The sequence below is a fragment of the Physella acuta genome, unplaced genomic scaffold, assembly GCF_028476545.2.
Source record: "Physella acuta isolate Inbredline_101_S28 unplaced genomic scaffold, ASM2847654v3 ptg000592l, whole genome shotgun sequence".
Lineage (NCBI taxonomy): Eukaryota > Metazoa > Mollusca > Gastropoda > Physidae > Physella > Physella acuta.
The window spans coordinates 272,746-297,603 of record NW_026732111.1 but is presented as its reverse complement, the minus strand read 5'-3'; the positions used below and the strand labels follow the sequence as shown (position 1 = coordinate 297,603).

Sequence of the window (24,858 nt, the reverse complement as noted above, 5' to 3'; positions counted from 1 at the left end):
ACTAAGGTAAACCTTGTTAGTTTAATAATAACAAATGATTCTGACTAAGGAACATCTCTTCTTAGTATAAACAAAATTTCATTAAACCTCACTAAGGAATATTACCTCTTAGTGTATCTCAAAATAAATCTAAGTAAGGGAAACTTTCTCTTAGTAGAACAAAATCATAGCTATGCAATTGCTCCCAAGGGCAAATCATATCCTTGATTTCCCTACTTCAATGGTCAACTCCTCATCATAACATATGTAAATTACCACATCTGTCAACTCATACTGCCATAGTCATGTTCATTACTTGAAGTTAAACCAAGATATACAGTATACATACAGCCCACAGAAATACAACAAAATGTATGTTTATTTTCATTACTAAATTAAAATAGTAGTAAAACATATTTATACAAGTCATGCTATGACTTATTCCTATCTTGCTCACACTTTTAAAATATTAATGTTCTCTGGAAGTACACATCACACACTACATTATTCAAAATTTTCTTATAAGGATTGGCTGCTATGTCTCAGGTCATTATTTTCTTTAGTATTGTTTGTTTTTTCATCTTCAATCTGTCTTGATAAAAAATCAGCTAGTGTATTGTGCTGTCCCTTTACTGGTTTTATCTCAAACTTGAAATCTAATAAAATCAGTGCCCATCTATTTATTTTTCTATTCATGATCATTTTCTTATTGATTGTGATTAATGGGTGTGATCTATTCTAAGAGTAAAGTGTCTTCCCAATAAATACTTCTGTAATTTATTCAATGCCCACACAATTGCTAGGCACTCTCTCTCAATCACTGCATACCTTTGTTCTGTTGGTGATAATGCCTTGCTGAGGTATTGTACTGGGTATAATTTATTGCCCTTTTCTTGCATTAAGCAGGCTCCTAACGCTGTATTTGATGCATCAGTAAACAGAGTGAATTGCTTACTAAAATCTGGCGACATCAGTACCTTGTCACTCATGAATTCAGCCTTTATTTTATTTAAGGCACTTTCACATTCCTGTGTCCATACTAGTTTAACTTTGTCTTTGGATAGCAATTCTCTTAAAGGAGTAGTAAGTTCAGCATATTTATCCACAAAAATATTATAAAAATTGCATAGTCCAAACAATGATTTCACTTCTTTCTTTGTAGTAATAGTTTTGATATTTAATATTTTGTCCCTATTGATTTGTTGCTCACCTCCAATTAAAGTATTTAATTCCGGTAAAGTCACATATATGTGTAATTAGTAGTTTCTTTAAATGACTATACATCTATGTCAAACAAACTATAATCGGATTATTTAAACATTTCTCGATCTTCAACATATCGTAAAATAGGTACAATATTTTTTCGAGAAAATTCAAATTAAACGACACATTATACAAAACACAATTGTATACACGTTTTATTACTAAATTAAGGTTCATGCATAATCAGTAAACCATATGAGTACACTTACTTTAATCTTAACTTATGGTACGTGTTTGACGTGTATGTAAAATATCCTCAAACTATTCCACAACCTCTATATTGCTTGTGACACTGAAAATAATAAACGGGAAAGTCCGCTATTATCTATTACGTTGAAACCTCGGTACAAAGTACACAACATTTCAAGCTCTTGTTTTTGTCGCTACAACTCATTGAGTTAAAAGAAGGTAACATAATATACTGTTCTGTTTTTCATACGTAGCTTTTACAACATTTTGTATATTGTATCGTCGATAAACGACTTTGGTTAAATTTTGTATTAGGTCTAGAATTAGGTTTAGACCATAATAAGTTCGGATATAATCAGCCCATGACAAGTTAACGTTTGAACAATGGCGAAAAAAAATGAATAAGAGCTGATGATAACTAAATGAAGAATAAAACTAAATCCTAATGGACATCATCGTTTGTGTGGACCCCGTGTGGTGCTTACAGCCACAAGTCTATTCGATGCTCATTTACGGCAACTTATATTGATATTATTCTGTTTTGACGGTTGTTTTAAAATAGTATTTTTTCGTTATCAAGGTCAATCGTCCATGTTTTATAGCTGTGCCAGGAAGGAAAAATAATAAGTTTATTATGATTATCTCCACTATATAAATATTAGATAGAAATCAAAGTAGAGTCTGTTTAAAATTAAGGTCTGTCTAAATTATATGTAACTTATACCTATATATATATGTATATATATATATATATATATATATATATATATATATATATATATATATATATATATATATATATATATGATTTGGAAAAGTTTCTCTTTTGTATTAAAACAATGAATTTTAAAATTTAAAAATCACAATTAAAATTTTTAAAGCATTTTAAAGCACGTAGCAGATAGCATTGTTTTTGTTTTAAGACTTTATATCAGACCAACATTCTTTAAAAAGAGAAAGTTAGCTAAAAGATACAAAAATTATTTGGCTAAGTATCAGATACATAAGTTTTACCTGGAATTTATGAAATTTAGCGAGTAAAATAATTAGCACTTAACATAAATTTTTTCTCTACAAAACATAACGCTAAAATTCTCTTTCCCTGAATAAAAAAAAAGAAAAAAAATATTATTTTTTTTTTAAAGAATGTCATCAAATATTTGTCTACATGTGAAACATGAAATGGATTAATTTTAAAAGGGATCACTGTTGGAATTATCTTGCTACCAGCTTAAAGCATTTAGTTTGGTGGAGATGCATTTTTTTTTCCAGACGGTGCACCTCCTCAAATTACCTGATTAGACTAGACATCACCACCCGAAAATAACTCAAGTTATTATTTACCCTCAAGATATTTCCTCACAGATGCGCCCTAAAATACAAGTCCAGCACGTCACTAATCACGTGAAACATTTGGAAGAGCAGATACAGATTATGGAGTCTGTTATTGAAGCGATGAAATTTGTAAGTTTTACAGTAATTAATAGTCTTTTAAAAAGCTAATATAAATACAGGATAAATAAACCAGGAGTGATCTCCCCTAAACATTCTCGAATATTCTTATATAAAACAACAGGGGATGGGAACTCGGGACATAAACATGATCTTTAATCCATTTTAAATACTTAAGCTTTTTAAAATAGAATAAAATCTCTTGGAAAAAGAATTGCACACAAAGTGAACGCCAAATAAAGATGTGCATAATAGTGCGCAGTATTATTATTAATTTAAAAATTTACAAGCGTTTTTTGAGAAATTGGAAATAGCGTAAATTACTACTTCCAATCAACGGAAATTACTAACAATTTAGTAGAAGGTATAGAATTTGATCGTTTACCTACTTGTGAAATTCTATTTATCTATCTGAAATAGTACTCAAGTTATAGTCTTTTGAAAACTTCAAAGTAAAAAAAGTACCACTTCCGGTTATCGGAAATTACAGACATACGGACAAGATTGCAAAACTATGTTTTTCCAACTCAGGGAGGTGTAAAACGTCGAGATTTGCATATATCTCGATTTTTTTTTGCACGATTTTAATACTTTCTCTATACTTCGTATATACGAGAAAGTAAAATATGTGGATTTAATTATGTCATATTTACATGAATGCTAGTTTTGTGATGATTGGGGTGCCAATAGTTTTGTTGTTAATACAATATATTTATTTATAAAATTGTATTGAAGATACGATTGTGTATTTTGTGATATATTTCTACTTTAAAAAAAAACAACATGTAGTACTTACTTAAAGAACATGATAGATCATTAAATAAAGAGGTCCACACAATACTCAAGTATTATACTAAATAAATCAGGTAGTCGAGAAAAGTAAGACTTGGATAGAAGACCAGAATAGCCTTCCGTCCTTGACCTACATTGAATTACAAGAAGAACTTGACTCAGCATCCACATCCTTGCTGAATGTGTCGGCAGAAATTTTAAGTATGTGTTTATTGATAAGTAATTACAATACTTTATTTGTACGTTAATTAAGATGTTTATATTAACTTAATTGAAACTCTTGATGATTATCAAAATTAGAAAAGAGAATTGATTTTCTTAGACTAAAGAATTTCTTGATCTAGATAACGGTTGAAGAGGCTTCGTACCAAATGAAAAAAGATGTTAATAGACTTAGGCCATTTACATAGTTGAAAGTAAGATGTGGCGGGGCAGATGATTTTATCAAACCGTTGTTGAATAAAAATACCACATTTATAATAGTGTTTAAATATGCAGGCACGTGACACTGTAACAAAACAAGCAAACTTTTAAAAAATTATACAAACGTACACATTAAAATCATAACTTAAATATTGAATGACTAATCGCATATTTGAAAACAAATCTGCACTATTACTTTTTATACAAAATAAATTATTATCACAGATAACAATTAAGAAACATGTTTTTCATACAGTGTGTAAGAGGCGAATATAAAGTCATAAAACGCTTTAATTGGTAAGCCCATAATAAATAATCCGGTTATATGTGAATTAAACGTGATCGTGTTTGTTGAACGCGTTAACTATATAAACGCGTAGTCGGTTCAGAATAAACAATCAGCCAAGTATCTACTAATAAAACAACATGATTTTCATGCATTGAATTACCTAACAACATCTACTTCATCTAGAACAAAACAATGAAGACATAGATGAACACGAACAACCTCGAGACCAGACTACTCAACACACTACAATACAATTTGCAGCAGCTGAATCAAAAGGACAATTTGGACAATTTGCTGGTAAAAATATTTTTTTTCAGTATTAACAAAAAAATTAACAATATTTTCATTAAATAAATGCGTTATGTAAGAATAGTTGTGTACACCTCAAAGTACACACATATTAATAACTTTTTGATTTTCATTTTATTAATGTAAATATTATTTAGTTGAGAAAGACTCTTTGGAAATCTACTGATTTGAATAATAAACTATAATAAATTATATACATGTATATAGGCATATATATATATATATATATATATATATATATATATATATTACACACATGAAACTATTTATTACATTAAATCCAGTGCTCTAATTTTTTAAAAAGATATCGCAAGCAGCCTACAACAAATTGAAAAGACTCTATCCTCTCTTCAAGACGCAAAAGAAAAAACAGAAGATGACATTTCAGAAATAAAACAATGGAGAAACAGCTTTATAGCAGAACAAACTGACACTAACATAAGCTTTGAACAGTTTTCTAGTAAACAAAAACAGAATTTTAAGAACTTAAGAAAATTCGTTAATGAGCAAGATGATAAAGTAATGGAACTAAACAAAAGTATCGAAAAACTAAAAGAAAAAGAATCCAAGTCAAACAAAACAGTAGAAAAACTGTCTTTATATATGAAAGAATATGAAACCAACGCGCATACAATAAATAAAGATTTAAAAACGCAGTCGGACAAAATTGACGATATAAGACAAGAGATAAAAAGACATTCTGATCTCATTTCTGCGTTACAAGTGGATGGCAAGAACCATTTGATTGATACTAGACAAAAATTTGTGGACCTCCTCGCGAAGGTAATACATGCACATTTTATGTGTAATAACTTATTATACACATGTTCATGATTATATATAACAATTTCTTACAAAATTTATAGCTTAAACTGCCTTCTATATTCATTTAGAAACATTTTTTGAAGGTTATTTGTCTGTTGTAAATGTTTCTAGAGAAACACAGTGTATTTCTAATTTTAAAACATCTACTTCTTAGAACAATGTTATGTACAAAATTCTACAGCAAAGACTGATGCCTCTTGACAAAATGATTCGAATCTTTAATAGAGAAGGCAATACTAGAAAGGTAAAACTGTTTAAAAATATTATTTTTTAACTTATTTAAAAATTGAAGTTTTCTTATTTAGACTTTTATATTTTAAAATTATTATTATTTTTGTATGTATGCCTACTTGTAAATTAACCGATATATGTTTTAGCTAAATTTTGTAATATTTATTAATCAAATTTATTTTTATTTTAGCTGGAAAATCTAGAAAAATATATTGTAGAACTATCACACGAATTTCACGCAGCAGGTAAGTTTTATTTTTTAACTATCTATGGGATATTCTAACAATATAGCCATAATAATTAGAAATAACAGTAATGATTCTTTTTATAACATAAGTGCGACATACACCTCAACTGTGTATGTACTCACAGATAAAGCACTAGTTATTATTTATATGTAGGCCTATCCAATACGATGTTGTTAATCGTATGATTGTGTTTATTACGTATGGAACTTAACAGTACAACGCAATAAAGTCCGCTTAGGCTTTAATCTTTGAATAAATTTTAACTCTAAAACATTATAAAAGTTAACTCGAGCATGTATTTTAATCTCCTAATGCTACCTGTGAATATGTATTAACTATTGTTATATCTGTTTTTTTTTTAATGAAAAACTAGACTAAATCATTACAACTAAAAGTCAAATGTACTTTAAAGTACCAAAATGCCATTTTTATACACTACAAAAAATAAGTAATACGTATTAATAATTTTTGCTATAGGATGAGTTAAATTATTCAACAAATATAAAAATGTAAAATCATAAAATCGGCGACACACATTTTCAGCATGATATTCAATGTTGAAAAACACAAATCATTTTTTTCCTCAACAGAAACACGAATGTACAAAAGATATGTTTGTCATATGCAGCTGGCAAGTATAACAATTGTCCGATCTACTTCAATCATTTCAACATTTAATGAAGTACATGAATACAACGGACAAAACTTCAATCAAACAACAGGGATATTTAATTCGCCACATGATGGTTTATATCTTGTCTGTGTAACTCTACATGTTTGGGAAAATAAACAGATTGGAGTTGGTGTAATGAGTGATGACAGATGTTGTATGTATGTAGAAATTAAATGTGCCGGCAATAGCGCTGCTGGGTCAGTGGTTGTTGACATGAAGAAAGGTCAAGAACTTTACTTTCAACTGGATCACACTGACCGAGACGCAAAATTATCCTGCTATAGTAGTTTTACTATAGTTAGTTTATAGAACTACAAATTTATTTTCTTTTAAATGGAATATAATCTCATAGAAAAATAAATCGGCAACCAAATGTGTATAATAGTGCGAAATAAATTTAAAAAAAAAAACATTCGTATGCGCTTTTTGAGAAATCGGAGATAGGATAAAGTACTACTTCCGGTTACCAGAAATTACTCAACATTTGTCAGAAATAGAGCATTAGATCTTCTACATATATGTGACATTTCTTCTATCGAACTGAAAAAAGTAATTAAGTTATATGATTTTGAAAAATTTAAAGTTGAACAAGTTTCACTCCCCGTTACTGAAATCGTTGAAAAGTTATATCAGAACTACAAATTTATATATGAACTTATGTCAACAAAGCAGTTGCGGTACTCATGTTTTCGTGTTCACAATCATACACACAAACACACACGGAGACACAGAGACAAAATTGCAAAGTTTTGTTATTCCGACTCGATGACGCTAAAAACGGCGAGATGTTACTAAATCTAGATTTAGATTTTTTTCCGATTAAAATAAGTCCCCTATACTCAGTATATGCTGAAGTATTGAGGTGTAAAACTGTTAAAATTGTCAAATTTCATGTGATTTGTGTGCATTATTAACAATGCTTCCTCCATACTCTGTACGCCTATACGAGAAAGTAAATAATATTGAATGGTGAATTTTAAAGCTATTTAATATATATATAACCAGCATGTGAAAAATATCATATTTATCCTACATCTATTTTAAGATATATCATGTAAAATTATTTTCTATTTCGTTATATGTTTACAAGTGTCATTATTTGTTTTTATATCAATACAATAAACAGCTGATTACACCAAATGTCTGACTGCTTATCAAATATAAAAAGTGTTAAGTGTTAGAGCTTGTACCTACAGGATTGTAGTTTCAAGTCTTTAAGAGAATGTTGTATAGATGTACATCTATTTATATTTTAAAACACTTAAACTTAAGATTTACTCATGTTACTTTGATCAGGTTTTCAAGATGACTTTATCAAGAGACATAATCAATAAAATAATTTTCAGGTTCTAAATATCTTGATAATTTGTCTCGACATTTTCTTTATATTTTTATGTTTTCATAACTCAAGGTTTGCAGTTTTAAAAGCGAAATGTGTAAGGTAAATACTTAAAAGTGTCATATTTGAAAAAAACAATTTAAAATGTTTTAGATTTATATGTGCTAATACATTCACAAAATATTTTTAAAATGTATGTGTGTTTTTTTGTTGTTGCGTGTGTGTGAGATAGAGAGAGAGAGAGAAAGAGAGAGAGAGAGAGAGAGAGAGAGAGAGGAGAGAGAGGAGAGAGGGAAAGAGACAGAGAGACAGAGAGAGTATTGCTTCCAAATTGGAAGTTAGCATGAAAAAGATAAATTAAAGGATGTAGATGACATGTATCTCTCTTCATCAAACAAAGTATGCCATGGAAGGAAGCCTGATCGTATTTAAATCGTAATATTAATTTATGTCCGATATGTGGCTATCGGTGTTGTAAAAGGATGTTTAGGTTTGTGATTTTTCAGTTGCCGATCCTGTATGTCTTTTTGAAAATAAAGCTGGTGGAAATTATTGTGTCGTGTAAAACATGGAGTTAAGATTAACGTGACAATTTTAAAAAATATCCACTCACATTTGACAGAAGTATAAAACGAAGTTTTCAGTTGTTTTCGCCCTTGTTTTAGCAGAGTTTCTTCCAGGAATCTCTTCGAGGGGGGGGGGGGGGCTAAATTCTTCCGCCCCCCCCCCCCCCCCGAACGAAATGAAATTTATATAATTTATATAGAAAATGTCAGACATAAAATCTATTTAAGGCTGACGTGTTATGGTAGTGCTGTCATCAAATCAATGTTATATTTCAGTGGCTGGCGTTTTATGGTAGTGCTGTCATCAAATCAATGTTATATTTCAGTGCCTGGCGTTTTATGGTAGTGCTGTCATCAAATCAATATTATATCTCAGTGGCTGGCGTTTTATTGTAGTGCTGTCATCAAATCAATATTATATCTCAGTGGCTGTTTGAGAAATGTGTTAAAATATCCTATAAATTAAACAGTCGTGTATATCAAGGCTAGCTTTGAAATACACTTTGACCATAGAAAATAGTTAACATGTAATCTGGCAGTAGGGACTATATGTGTCATTTTGATCTTAGTAATACATGTCTTGCTGTACTCTGTGTTGTTTATATATATTTACTAGTCAAACTATATACAATTATAATTACAACAATTAGGGTTTCTGTTCTAAAAGTGTATAACCTAACAGAAAATGTTGCTGGTGGTGGCGAGAAAAGGCTGGTAAGTTCCAGAATACACTTACCACAGTATACATTTATTCTGTTGGGACAAACAATAATAAAACGATTTCTGTTTTTAATTGTTTTTAATTATCTTTGAGTTAGCTTTTTCACTTGAACTATTATAGAAAACAGAATATTTTGACCATAATGATTTATAGATTAGTAATTATACAACTCATGAATTTACAATACATAATATAAATTGACAATACAAACCATAAACTTACAATGTTAAAGAAAGGATTTAAAAATTAGTTTTTATTTTCTAGCAAGACTTTAAGTAATGTAAGTCAGTAAGCAAATTGTAATATTGGTTTCATTTAGATGCGGCCAAAAACTCAAGTCAAATTACTTAGGATGATCTAATAATTAACATTCATTTAATCAGACAACATGGAAATTTGTATCACCACATGATTATTTATATATGGTAAATATCACTCTACATGAGTGGGAAAATAAACTCATTTAATTGGAGTGATAGCTGGAGAAAGGTGCTGTACGCCTATAGGAGGGAAACGGACAGTGAATGTTGACATGAAGAACGGTCAAGAACTTCCCTTTCAAGTAGACTAAGCTGATAAAGAGCAAAGTTATCCATTGTCAGTAATGTTATTATCATTAGTTTATCTAAGCACAACAAGAAACACGTAAACGCTTAAAACAATAAAATATGTAACAACCGTTTAAAAAATAGTACGTAGTAATGTGATGTATGTTTATCTCAAGTCAATACAGTTTGTATGTTTTACACCATATTACTTTAACCGTCAGAACACATTACTAAAGTCTTCAATGTAATGTAAAATCGTGTCTACTGTCTGACGCTAATAATATTACATTTCTAATTTTAGTTGTTAAAAGTAAGTTTGAGGCGTGCAATACTGACATGTGTGCAATTCGAACCACCCTAGTTTTGCCTAAACTAATTGATAGAAAATTATGCATACATTATTTAGATGACGCAATATGTGTTAAAAAACAAAACAATGGTGGAACAGAACGGTTGTTCAGTGCGTGTGTGTGTGTATTATGTCAATATTCGATGTAATGTTTAAACTGGATACGTGTACATAGAATTTTTTTCTAGAGTGCCGATAAACCCAATCTGCTTTATTACTAAAAAAAATGGGATATGGTTTTCTTTGCCGAGTACATTTTAGACGCTGCCAAGCACACCAAATAATCAAATAATGATAAAACTGAACAAAGCAATCACATAACATAGTTCTGTTCTAAAGCACGTAAACCACAGTGTTGGTACTTTTTTATCTGAGATAAAGAGCTAAAAATAATGGGTTTAAATATTTAATTTCTAGTGCTTGGATACATGTCACATGCTCATTGTCTCAAGGTGGTTGTTCACGTGATCGTTATCAATGTTAAGTGTGACAATAAGATTACTTTATAGAACTGTAGGATAAAAGGGTTATAGTTTGATTGCAAAGCCCTATTTGTTCAACGTGAACTCTTCATACCTGTTGGTGCATAGGAATCGTCGTAATAGACTCAACAGTTGTACTATTTTGATGCATGTGCGAGTAATTAGTAACGTTGAGTTGATGTCTGTGCTTTTCCTTTTAAAAATTAATTACTTTTTGAAATGATGTTGTTTTTGTTTTGATTTGGTTTATAATGAAAAAAGTTTCAAAGTAAACATTAACTGCTTCTGGTTTGAGGGTTTTTTTTTTTTTTTTGCTTTTTTTTTTTGCTGAGTAGCACACACTACCAACTTAGCTATTTACTCGTGACGTCACAAGTGAATTTTTATACTATACTTTGATACTTTGAGTCTCCATATGCAACTTGATTTACGCGCATAGATCTAGATCTATGTCTAGTAGTAGTAACTTTCAAATTAAATTTTATCTTAAATTAGCCAAACAAAGATTTATATAAAATAAAGAAGGTCTGAAATTATCTAGACTCGTTTGCTTAAGTCTTAAGTTTAGTTTTTCTTGCTAGATCTAAAATCTAGATCTAATCATTAGCTAATAGCTATGCTAATAGGCCCTGGAGCGAGCATTTCAAAATTACCATATTCCAAACAAAGATTTATATAAAATAATAAAGGTCTAAAATAGTTTAGTATATAGAAAATCATTATTATCTAAATCTAGATAGAATTATCTATATTTTAGATCTACGACTGAGCTATATTTAGAATTTACGTTTATAATTTATCAAAATTACCGGTATCGAAGCCGCGTATGAATCTTAAGGAACGCAAATAGGCCCTGGATCCAGCATTTCAAAATTAGCATAGTCGAAACAAAGATTTATACAAAATAATAAAGGTTTAAAATATTTTAGTAAATAGAAACTCATTATTAACTAAATCTAGATAGAATTATCTATATTCTAGATCTACGACTAATTTGCTTAAGTCTCGTTTTTTTTATTGTATTTATAACTAATAAATCTTTGGTTTGACCTAGGTTCTCGATCTAGATCTATAAATAACTTTCTTGGACAGATTGTAGATCTAGAGAAATTTATCGTAAAACTAAATGAAAAAGACAGTTGAAAATTGATATAAGTGTTGGAATGTAATAAATACAGCAAACGGACGTATTGTTAAAGTTAAAGCCGACAGAAAATTAGCTTAAGAACGCGTTAAACATTGGAATGGGAACACAATCTTCTTTGATAGGCCGCCATTATTGATGTAAAAAAATTAACACATCATGTTACGTCAATGTTTCTGTCGAGACTAGTGGCTTTTCTAATCTTTAAAAAAAAGGGTTAATCTACCTATGGATAAATCAATAAATTAATTAACGTCTTTAAATAAATTTGTGATTAACAGTCTGTCTGCAATAAAAAATTATTCTCTACCTACATACTATTTTACAGCTCTCCAGATAGAGTAGATCTATTCACAATGATCGATCAGACAAACAAAAAAACAAACAAAAAAAACAAATAAATATTCAAACATGTAAACAAACTTGAGTTTTAGTAGTATATATATATATATATATATATATATATATATATATATATATATATGTATGTATAATATATATATATATATATATATATATATATATATATATATATATATATAACTGCAATGCTCAGTAACGACAATGTTGTATTTATATACCTAATTTATTATGCCCTCAACGGGGATCGCCTCTTCTTATGTAAGCCGGGTACACTGTGGAATCAACACAAATGGTCCAAACCAATATAATTCAGTTCTTTATCTACATATCAAATCGACTCCTACCACACTACATCCTAACATATAACTATCAAATAGCACTATCTAACGACAACTAACACTTGAATTCTCCCTACCCACTCCCATGATCATCCCTAACACTACATTCTAACTCCTTACATCTTTCTCTAGCGCTACCTATCTCTAACTGCCGACCCATGCTTCACTGGTCATCTGACCGTCTCACGTGACCGGTCATCTCCTGTAATTCTATTGGTCTACCTAACTACGGTGTGCTCTGTTTCTGCTATCTTCTACTTGACCTCTATAACTTAAGCTTGCGTCATCACCGTATGTGTTAATTGACATATACAATGTTACTGAATAAACAGATAAGTAAATAAAGACAATAGAGTTTTTCTTTTCTTTTTTTTTTTTACATTGAATCACAATGACAGTATCTTTCCATAAATCTACAATTGCCTAACAAAAATTAATATGCTAGACAATTACTGAAGTTTCCTAATAAACTTTTTCAAACGTTGTCTTTGATATAGTTCATTTGGTTTGGCTCAAAAATACGGATTTAAATTTAAGATCAGACACACATGTTTTATTGATAAAACATAAAACGCATGCGAATCAAATGATGCTCAGAAAGCTCTCACAAAGAGAATTAAAAGATATGTAAAAAAGAGTTATCCTATATGTTTATTTTAGTGAAGTAGAACATATTAATTGATAATAACATTTTATTAGTTGGAATTGTGAAATAGTGACTAAACAAATAGCATATAAAACATTTTAAGTTTTTGAAGACATGTAGTCTAAACCCATAGAAAGATATTATTGCTTAGAGAATTTACCATTTACCATCTTTGGTGTTGTACTTCTATAAACTAACGATAGTAAAACTACTGTAGCAGGATAAAGTTGCGCCTTGATCTGCGAGATACACTTCAAAGTAAAGTTCTTGACCTTTCTTCATGTCAACAACCACTGACCCAGCAGCGCTAGTTCTGGCACATTTCACTTTTATAGCCGTACACCACTCGTCTCCAGCCTTCACAACAACTCTAATCTGTTTATCTTCCCGTTCATGTACAGTGACACAGACAAGATGTAAACCATCATGTGGTGATACAAATGTTCCTGTTGTTCGATTAAAATGTTGACCGTTATATTCACGTACTTCATTAAATGTTGAAATAATTGATTCAGCACTGGCAGGTGTGAGAACAGCAAGATGTACATGACAAACATATCTGTTACATACCCGCGACTCTGTTGATTAGAAAACATATGTATGATTTACATGTTTAACTTCATACATGCTCTGATTATTTAATTCATTTAATGTGCATTTACATTTTAAATTAAAATGTGGATGATCATTATCTATTACATTTACATAACTGTATCTAAAACTACAAATTTTACTATCGCACTAGGTTAGATTAACGTTTAGTACAAATTGAAAATATTAGTTTAGGACCGCCATAGGTTAGTTAAACGTTTAGTACGTGTGTATCACGTCACTTAATATGTAACTAGCATAAAACAAACCGCAGCTCTGTAAATGTCTTACTGTACTAGGGCATTCCGCTGTAGGTCGACCCCCGACACACCAAGTGGTGTAATGTACCAGGTGAGGAAACAAACACCTGATGGAAACCCACGGGTCTAGAGACTGGCACTATGGGTGAGTGAAATGTTCCATTCTTTATCACGTTACGGTCTGTCTGGCTAACGAACATCACGTTATGGTCTGTCTGGCTAACGAACATCACGTTATGGTCTGTCTGGCTATCGAACATCACGTTATGGTCTGTCTGGCTAACGAACATCACGTTATGTTCTGTCTGGCTAACGAACATCACGTTATGGTCTGTCTGGCTAACGAACATCACGTTATGGTCTGACTGGCTAACGAACATCACATCATGGTCTGTCTGGCTAACGAACATCACGTTATGGTCTGTCTGGCTAACGAACATCACGCTATGGTCTGTCTGGCTAACGAAAATCTAGTTATGGTCTGTCTGTCTAACGAACATCACGATATGATCTGTCTGGCTGTATGATTTGCTATTAAAAAAATGTAAGACAAACTTACCTATTAGATTCAAATCTTTGGACAATTTTGAAATAGTATCTTCAATATTTTCCAGCTAAAAAAGATTTTATAAAATGCTTGAAAATATCACATAGTTACGTTGAACATAAAATTGCTGCACTGATTTTAACAGGGTATGGTAGCATGTAAGAATAGAACATAATTTCAAACATGGATTATTTTATAATTATCAAATTTTAAATGTTTCGCTTAATTTAGAAAACATATTATTAACTCGTCTATTAACATAGTATTAACGCACAATTATAAACGTCATAATTTATATTTTATCAAATTACTAATCATATACCTTTGTTATTCTTTTTTCCCTAGTTTCTAAGTTCTGGTTAAAGATTTGAATCAGTTTGTCAATGGGCATCAACCTTTGTTGTAGGAGTTTGTACATCAAACTGTGCTAAAGAGCAGAAAATTGAATTTTAATTATTTGTAATGCACATTATAATTAAAAAAAACATGTGTCTTAAAATTAGTAATAATATTACAGGTACAACTGTTGATCAAGTTACTTAGATGTGTTTTGATTTAACCAGGTTATAAAATAAGTTATCTGGCCAGTATGTGTAAAATTGTGTTAGCACATCATTAGCAATTTTACCTTTTCTAATTGAGTTGATATATTAAGCTGGATTTTATAACTCTCTTCTTGTAGGTTAGACATCTGATCTGAATGCCTTTTGATTTCTTGTGTTATTCTATCAGTTGTATCTGCGTGATCTTGCATCTCTTTACTTATTGTCAGTAAGTTGTTTTCATATTCCTTTATATCTAGAGACAGTTTCTCTAGTGTTTTGTTTGACTTGGATCTTTTTTCTTTTAAACTTTCAATTTCTTTGTTTAGCTCCTTTACATTGGTATCTTGTTCACTCATTTGTTTTCTGAGGTTTTTAAAATTCTGCTTTTGTTTTTTAGTCAGTTGCTCAATGTTTACCCGCATGTCGCTCTGTTCTGTTACAAAGTTGTCTCTCCATTGTTTTATTTCTGACGTGTCTTCTTTAGTTTTTTGTATTGAACTTTCTAGACAAGATATGCTGCTTTCTAAAAGTCCCAGTCGAGTGAATAATTCTGTAATGCATAACAAATTATGTAGTAGCAGCGTTTCAATTACAATAGAATACGTTAAATGGTTGCACACTTCTTATTCTATTTTAAACTTTTTAACTTAGGGAAAACAAATATTTTGTACCTTCTTGATTTATAACTAGTTTAGTCACTTGAATTGTTGATTCACTTTGGTCAGGTTTCTCTGTTTTTGCCTTTATTTTCGCCTTTTTATAAAAGTATACATAATAAGTTGAATTAAAATTGCAATTAGCTTTTAGCTTTAGTTCATAACTGATTATATAAATTAGACAGACTTATTTTATTCAATGTTTACTTAAAATGTTTGAAGCTACATCCAACAAGGCCGTGGTCGCTGATGCAAGCTCATGGCAAAGCTCTATGTATGTGATAGACGGGTTGTCATTTTCATCTTCTATCCACGTCTTACTTTTTTCCAATGCCTGATGACATAAAACACATTGAAATCGTCGAAACTATATGGCTGCTAAACTATATGGCTGCTTACTACCAGCTACATGCTTATATACGAAACGACAATAACACAATTTATCAATAAAAATATTAATAATCGCTCACATTTTTCATCAAGCCAATAACAGGTTCCATCAATTGCATTTGTTCTTCCAAATATTTCATCTGTTCTCCAACAAACCTCAGCTGAATTCTGGGACGCATCTAAATAAAAGAAATATTATAGTTGAGTGTGTTTAATAACATGTAAAACGCACCAATTTTAATTAAATACACTAACATATTTAATTTAAAGATATTTTTTTTTAAATTTCCAATACAGTTTTTTTAGTTTCGCTAGCGTTTTAAGTTATCTTTTCAACTTTTTGCCGATCGTACCCAAGATACATGGGGCAGCAGCTGTATAGTTCATCTGCTTCAGTGACCTCGGCATATAAATGGATATTGTGGTCAGCACTATGCTCACGGCCTTTGTTTCCCTAACGTGAGTTAGGCACCCACCACAGCGGGGTAGACTAGAGATACTGTACTGACTTAAACCCGGATTTGAACTCGACTCTACCTTTCTACCGCTCTCTACTGGTATGCCACGCCGTCCAATGTTTTCTTTTACTAACTAGAATCAGTTCTAGTCATTTCGTGGGGATAACTATAATATAAAAAAAATAATAACTAATTACCATCGAAAAAAATGATTGTTCGGGTAAGAAAAAATAATCTTAGTTAAATTCGTCTACTTATGATACTGTTATTCTGTCCGAACAACAAAGCAACTGGAGAGAAAAATAATGCTAATATCAGTTTACCAATGTCCCTGATTTGTCAATGTAGACTAAGAGAATACGTATACAATCCATTATATTTGTGTTGATAAAACAATTTTTGTTTTTGAAAAACGTAAAGAAACATTTTTCAACCAGCCGATATTGTAAAAACTTCTCATAACAGCAACAAAACAAAACGATTGTGTGTTTCCACCACAATTTCATGTATAAAAAATATAGGCCTAATTCAGTTTAAAATGTAAACTACACTCTTGCATGTGTACATGTCAACTGTTCATGTTAATGTCTGCACTACACTAGTGTATGTTTATTTAAGAAATACAATTCTAAAATATGTTTATGTTGTACACAATAAGATAATGAAATGTAGTGCATAGTTTTAAATTTAACCTAAGCATACCATTGCACGACAAAGCTATACAACCCTGATATAACACAACTAACCAATAAAAGAAGAGCTAACAAAAACATGATGAAATGAAATTACTTTATAGCCCACACAATCTAAAATAATGCTGGGTATGACTTCATTTTACCTCATAAAATGTAGCTAGACCTTGTAAAAAAAAACAACAACACCAACTTGACAACAGTGTTGACAATATGTATTATTTCCGGAATTTAAAAACAAATAATAGCGGGAATTCCCGTAAGTCCCTTTCAGTTTCAGCTCCAGTGTAAACGTTCTGACACAGCCGTTTAAGTTTTCTTTGATAATATTTACTTAGCCATGGTGAGTTTGACATATTTTATAAGATTTACATTTTTTTACAGAGCAAGTAGGCCTACCTGTTTAAAGAGAAAATGGTTTATAGATTATCTTAACAGAAACCTTCCAAACCTTCCATTGCGCGCCTATTGAACGTGATGAAGCACTTTTGAACGTGATAACGCGTGTGGTGTGGTTAGATAGATATGCCTACTAATTTGGCCAAAATTTTAATTAATTCTTAAAAAAGTAATTAGGCATCCAATTAAGTCAAATTTAATTACAAATAGCATTGTCTTCATGACTTGACCCACGTGCCAACTATAAACCGTCGACAGCGGAAGTGAGTTAAATAAAAAAATTGTAAAAATAGAATAGAATCTCGTAGAAAAAAGAATTACGCACCAAGCGAACGCCAAAACAAAATGTGCATAATAGTGCGGAATATTATTATTACTTTATAAATGTACATGCGTTTTTTGAGAAATCAGATATAGCGTAAATTACTACTTCCGGTCAACGGAAATTACTCAACATTTTATATATGGTATAGGATTAGACATTATACTTACACGTGAAATTTCATTTATCTACCTGAAATATTACTCAATATATAGGCTTTTGAAAAATTCAAACTAGAAAAAGTATCCTTTCATGTTATCGGAAATCGTTCAAAAGTTGATGATCTACGATTTTGGTGTAATACTTATATATGAAATTTCATCAACCAAGCTGTAACGGTAATCAAGTTATCGTGTTTACAGAAACACAGACATACACACACACACACAGAAGCTCACACATACACACAGACGTACAGACACGATTGCAAAAATATGTTTTTCCGACTAAGGGAAGTCTCGAAGATTTGAAAAAATCTCGATTTTTTTTGCACGATTACAAGACTTTCTCTTTACTTGGTATATACGAGAAATTACAAAATGTCATCGTTACACAAATACAGACAAAACAAACACACAAAGAAAATGTATGTTTCAACATATTATAAAATCTTGTAAGTTTATCTGTTTTGTTTACGGTTAGTACAAGAAAAAAAAGGTTCGTAATCGTCAGGCGATCGAATGATATTCGCTTTTCTTTCCAAGTCTATTTGTCGCCCCACCCACAGCATGTTTTATCCAATGATTACTTAATTACTTAAAATGAGACTTGTATACTATACTGAACACAACAACGTTTGGACACAACTTTCAACAGCAATAAACATGAGTGTATAAACATGTGTGTATCACTGTATTTACTGTGATTGATAATTTTTCTAGTCAACTGAGTACGTTTATGTAACATAATAGTTTTAATAAATTTGTCGCATATAGCTTGCAACATCACTTTTGAGGTGATTTTTAATTTTGAGCGTTCCCTTCGGCAGCTGGAGTGATTCAACCTGAAGGGTGAAATGACAGGTTTTGCATTTACGGGGACAAAGAGTGGTGCCAAATTGGTGGTGGTAGTGGGTGGCAGGCGGCTGCGAACTAAAAGGTCTCTAAGATTGCGTTCCCTTCTATACACAACCAAAGGATTCTGTTGAAATAAATGGCCTAAACGAGAGTCTGACTTGAGGGTAGAATAATTTTTTATAATGATATTTTTAGCCAAAACCGAATGGGGATGGTAGGGTAAGATAAGTTTAGTTCTATTTGACTTTTGTTTTGGAAATTGTTGAAGGGAGGCTTGGTGGTCAACAGTTGTTAAGCGGTGTAGTGCTGACTGGAGTATATGCTCCGGGTATGACCGGAGTCGGAAGAACTGTAATAGCTCATCGGCCTTGATCCAAAAGTCGTCATCATCTTGACAAATACGTCGTAGTCTTAATAATTGTGAGAATGGTATAGAGTTATTGCAAGCCGGGGCTTTACTCTTCGTCACACCCCCGGTGTACATTTTACACACATTTTAAATGAAACTCGAGAAAGTGAACTTTTAAAGCTGTTGAATGATTTTAAGTCTATCGGTATGTTAAATAGTAAACATACACATAACTGTGAACATATACACAAACACTTGTTCAAAAGTTTATGATTAAACTCTAACATATATTTTCCAACAGAGACCAGTGTATGTCAGCCTTACATCTGTCAAATTAACCTGGCTAAGAACACACCTGTGACTACTGGATCGATTCTTTCAAAAATTGTTAACGTGGGGGAGCTTAACGGCAGCCATTTTAATAGAACCACATGAAAACTTGTAGCACCAGATGATGGTGACTATCTTGTGATTGTAACGCTGCAGGAATGTGAGGCTAAACTGATCCAAATTATTGTGTACAGGGGTGATGTTTTAAGAGCATTCGTGTTAACTCTGCCAACACATCTGCCGCTGGATCAGCTGTTGTTGGCATGATGAACGGCCAAGAACTTTACTTTAAAGTGAAGCAAGCTGATGATGGAGCCAAGCTACAAGTAGGAAGTGGCTTTACTATACTTAGATTGTAAATTTAGTGATGTTCATGAAATAAGTAGTTTATCATTTATTTCACACCACATCATTTTCAATTGTTTTTGATTATCCAATGTGTCTATATTGTATGCATGTGCATAATGTTTCAATAGGTAGGTTTCACTGTTTCTGGTAGTACTATTATAGAGAAATTTGTGAACACATTGTATTATAATCTAACTTCATGTTTTGAAAACAAACGGTTTGACTTCTTTTTCAGTTGCAATTTTAAAATACAGGCAATTAAACACACTAAGAGTTTGTCTTTGAGTATTATAACATAAATTAATGTTAAGACAATATAAAGTAGCTATGCTTTGCATGCCATTTAAAATGAACATTATACATTATAAAATATCATGTCTTGTCAACTGAGTACGTTTATGTAACATAATAATTTTAATACGCTTGTCGCATACAGCTTGCAACACCACTTTCCGCCATGGTTTAATCATGTCAAGATTTAAAGATGTGCATGTATATAATAGTCAAAATTGTAATCAAACAACGAGATAGTTTATATAAGTATAAGCGAAAGTAAATATTGTCCAATTAATACAAAGACACATGGTTCTTTTCTTAAATAGACTAGTTTTTAATTAATTTCAGCAGTTGATTTACAAGCTATGGAACGCTAGCAGGATATGGGTTAGTACGAAAGCAATATATTAATACTTGTAATGATAAAACGCATGCATACAGTGCAAAATGAGTTTTAAGACATACTAATACTATGGAAAAAATAAAAATTATTCATAATAATTAAATACCGTATATCATTATATCAGTATAATTGTATCATTAAAATACATTAGCTCAAATATCTAGTCTGTGATTAGTCAGATGTCTAAAGTTTATCTATCACTAACTTTAGGTTTGCTAAATGTAAACTTACATTTGACTGAAGGAGTAATCCTAAGTTCTAAGCTGTTTGGCACTTGATTTATTCACTCTAGTTCCAATATAGTAACAAAATGTGACTCCGCTTAAAAAACAATGGTGAAGTCATGAACACAAGTTGCGGCTAATATGTAGCATTGTCTGCTTTATGTGTACTTTGTATCTACCCGTTCTTTGTCTTAATTTCAAACCATTTATCTTAGTTTAATACAACATGTAGCATCATATCATGTTATCATGCAATCATTGACTGGTTTTATCACTTATATCAGCTATAATTAAGGTATGTTCAAATCAAACAGTACATAATTACTGATAACCTCTTTATGAACTAAATTGGTTGTCTGTGTCAGTGGTACATTTCCCTGCATTACACAAAGTCAACGAAGAGTAAATATCAAGCAAATAAGATGGGTGAAATATAAACCTCGGATCTCGGCCTTTTAAAATCTCAGTGGAGGCCAAAGTTAATGACGAAACATTGATGTAAATATTATAAGTGTTCTCTTCACGCTGATCATTTCAAGTTTCCACAACCAAGAAATCCACCCACCTACTTGAAATTATGTGTTAGCTAGTGTAGTGCTTGGCACATATTTGAGATTGAAGAAATTGACATTATATTAGGACAGTTTTTTTTAGATGTTTCCTTATCATCTCTCTATAGTGAAGATAGGTTTTATACACATACTATTGCTAAAAGCGATATATCTTTTAATGTTTTAACTATGTTTTTCCACAACACATGAGACAGCAATAGTTATTTACCAATTTACAATCAGAACCAAATTTTAATAGGCTTACCGTAATTAATAATAATATATTTCCAGTAAAGATAAGAATGTTAAATTTGCAAAATACAATTGTATGTATCATATATAGAGTAATATTTATGATTGTCAAATTCGTTTTACTGCATCTATTTTTATTTCTTTTCTTATTTAGGACTTAATTATATTACAAATATACAGTCTTAATATTATTTGAAGTAATGCTAGCTAAAGTTAGAAAACAATCATGGCATCTACAGTGTTTAGAATAAATAATCCTTGACACCTAGCGATCCATTTGACAAATGAAATAGAGTTCTGGTGGTTCGTTATTGAGTTAGGTGGACATTAGAGCTAAGGGGACATTCTACTGGCCTGGACCACGATCCTATCTTGAGACTTTCGAGTAAGCAGAACTTTTACTCCTGTGGTTTGATTAAAATGGCAGCCGTTGTGTTACCTCAGCACAGTGGCGTAGCTAGGATTTTTGGGCCCCTATGCAAAAAGTGTTAGTGGGCCCCTCAGAGGCGTAGCGACCCTTCACGGCGACCGGGGACAAACTTTTGATTTGCACCCCCACTCAGACTTTCGATTTGCACTTTCGAAAAAGGGCCCCTATTTGCCTCGGGCCCCATGCCTTGCTTGCGCTAGCTTTACGGTAGCTACGCCACTGCCTCAGCACCCTTACAATTTCCAATACACGTTTTAACTGGGATACATTTTTCTAAAAGATACTCTTATCTTACAACATAGCTGCTTCATGTCGCATCAATGTGATAGAACAAATTAAGTACATTATATTATAAGGGGAGCCGTACGTTTTCCCCGAAGGTCGATTTCCCAAACGGACACTTGACCGAATGTGACAAATGCCTGAATTTCAGTGTAATGATGTTGTATAGGTACTTGCTATTTTAATTTGTTGTAATAAGAAGCAGTTTTTATTATAGACCACCAGCTGAAGTTACTACCGGTTGAATACGTTTGTTATTTAAATTAGCACGGTTCAGTAGACAAAATATTTTGTAATATTATTTCTTCTGTTGAGAATAATAAGCTTTTAATTGAAGTGAAAATAAGAAAATAAACAATACTTGCTTATTTCAAAAAAAGGAATTATTGATAAAATTATGTAAGATATCTGATTTCCTAATCGACCAAAGCAAATTTGTTTTCGTTATTCAGTTCATTTCAAAGATTATAATTATGTTAAATATATTTGTTTTAGTTGAAAACCCCTCCATAAATCCATTCCTGTAAAAATTTTCAGGTGATTCGATATAACATTAACATGTGTTTATGTTAATTTTAACCTTGTAAAGTGTTTAAAGTACCCACCAGAACTCTCTCGATTAGAGATGACGTAGTCGACTCTAGTCCGAAATCGAAACCCGACACTTTCCGGTTATCACATGACTTACCACACGACCACACCGTTCCAATGTTAAAGTCTGACAACGGCCTCCTTCAGTCTTGGTGTGAGTTACTTTAATTTGTGCTTTCACACGCGATGTTACAAATGGATCTTTTTGTAATAGCTGGGTTCTCTGTAACCCGCAGTTATGCAGTGAGAGGGTATTCAATACCATTATGTTCTTCTCTAACCATTCAGTAGTTTTTCCTAGAGTTTCAACATAGAACAAGACGACATTAACGTACGACCTAACCCTAACACATCTTGATGCGTTCATTATATCTCTCGCACCAATATTCGTTCACATTTACACACCTGATCAAAAAAGATCATAACACTTTACTTTTAGCTGAATTTTAAATTCTGTTAATTTTTCGCCTAAATTATGTTTCTACTATGTTATTAATTAAAAATCGAAATATCTTTTAATATATCTACTATAGATCGAAGTTATAAAATAGACCTCAAATACCGCTTTTAGTTAATTTTGTCAGCGAATGCGGAAATTTAAAAAAAAATGTCGTCGATGTTTGTGTTATTTTCTGTTTAAAAACATCGCTATTTATACTGCCACTTGATGGTGTATTCCATCTCATTGCATCACGGACTACATGTGCATATCCTGTTATATGTGTATTGACATATACAAATATTCAAGATAAATCTTCCAATACGAGAAAAATGGCCGGTTGAGAAAGGATACAACGGGAACTAGGTTGATAGTGCTGTCCATTTTCTCTAAAATAAAAGCAACACACCCCCCACACACACACACACATCCCAAAACATGGATACCGTCCCATTCAACGAAATATAATTATATACTTTTTCCAGTGTCCGCCCCTCCCAGAAAATTCTACCCCCAACCCGAAAATTTCAAGTACTCCCACCCCTCTCCGGGGAGGAAAAAGTCTGAAAGAAACACTGGTGTCGCGCTTAGCCACTACCCGAAGAATTGCATGAAAAAAACATAGTAGGATATTTTATCACATTTACAGTAAAACATCTGATCTTGGTGGGCCGTGTGGGGTCAGTCCATCTGTACTTCGGGTTTAGACCATATCAAATAAACAAATGAGTCGCGAGTGTTGTTTTTTTTGTTAATGATCAGAAAGATAATTTAATGAAAACTATAGTTGAGATTTGTATTATAAAAATGATCTTAATGTCTAACTAATATAAAACAGTTTAACATTCTGGCATTTTGAAAGGGTTATATTCATACACTCTAGCATATTTTACGGAGTTTTAAACGTATTTCTCGGTGTGTCAGATATTAGTAGTATATTAGGTCCCTTTTGGGTCGCAGGCGCAGGCGCAGGGTGAGGGGAGCAGGAGCAGGAGCAGGAGCAGGAGCAATGGTTATATAGGAAAATACTCCCTGCCTGGGTGAGCCGCAGGAACAATGACATATAGCAAAATACTCACCCACCAGGCGCAGCCTGCCGCAGCCGCAGGAACAACGAGATATAGTAAAATACTCCCTGGGGGAGCAGGAGGTACACCGACATATAGTAAAATACTCACCCAACTGGGTGAAGGTGGGTGAGCCTGGGTGACCCGCAGGAACAATGAGATATAGTAAAATACTTACCCACCTGGGTGAGCAGGTGGGTGAGGGTGGGTGAGCCGCAGGTACAATGAGATATAGTAAAATACTCACCCACCCTAGGGTGGGTGAGCAGGA

General features: G+C 31.9%; 2 protein-coding genes and 1 long non-coding RNA gene across 4 annotated transcripts; 1 reads left to right on the top strand and 2 right to left on the bottom strand.

Moving 5' to 3' along the window:
* The first annotated feature begins 1,588 nt into the window (after nt 1-1,588).
* Nucleotides 1,589-7,256, top strand: LOC131947314 (uncharacterized). Its single transcript, XM_059308506.1, has 8 exons — nt 1,589-1,650; nt 2,783-2,895; nt 3,750-3,876; nt 4,571-4,684; nt 5,001-5,479; nt 5,676-5,765; nt 5,943-5,997; nt 6,591-7,256. Exons 2-8 carry the CDS (start codon nt 2,797-2,799, stop codon nt 6,980-6,982), a joined length of 1,356 nt encoding a protein of 451 aa, XP_059164489.1. The 5' UTR covers nt 1,589-1,650; nt 2,783-2,796; the 3' UTR covers nt 6,983-7,256.
* A 5,155-nt stretch (nt 7,257-12,411) lies between these two features.
* LOC131947408 (uncharacterized) lies at nt 12,412-15,846 on the bottom strand. The gene is made up of 6 exons (XM_059308622.1): nt 15,784-15,846; nt 15,196-15,662; nt 14,890-14,994; nt 14,580-14,634; nt 13,468-13,615; nt 12,412-12,457 (listed from the first exon to the last, which is right to left on the bottom strand). The coding sequence occupies exons 2-6, from the start codon at nt 15,532-15,534 to the stop codon at nt 12,412-12,414; spliced, it is 693 nt and encodes a 230-aa protein (XP_059164605.1). The 5' UTR covers nt 15,535-15,662; nt 15,784-15,846.
* Nucleotides 15,847-15,871: 25 nt separating this feature from the next.
* Nucleotides 15,872-21,123, bottom strand: LOC131947324 (uncharacterized). 2 transcript variants are annotated; one of them, XR_009387861.1, is made up of 4 exons: nt 17,455-17,525; nt 16,696-16,782; nt 16,239-16,337; nt 15,872-16,102 (listed from the first exon to the last, which is right to left on the bottom strand). It is a non-coding gene; the product is annotated as an uncharacterized LOC131947324 (long non-coding RNA). The 2 variants fall into 2 exon arrangements; XR_009387860.1 differs by lacking the exon at nt 17,455-17,525 and adding an exon at nt 20,983-21,123 and having other exon boundaries at nt 15,874-16,102.
* Between the last annotated feature and the right edge of the window lie 3,735 nt (nt 21,124-24,858).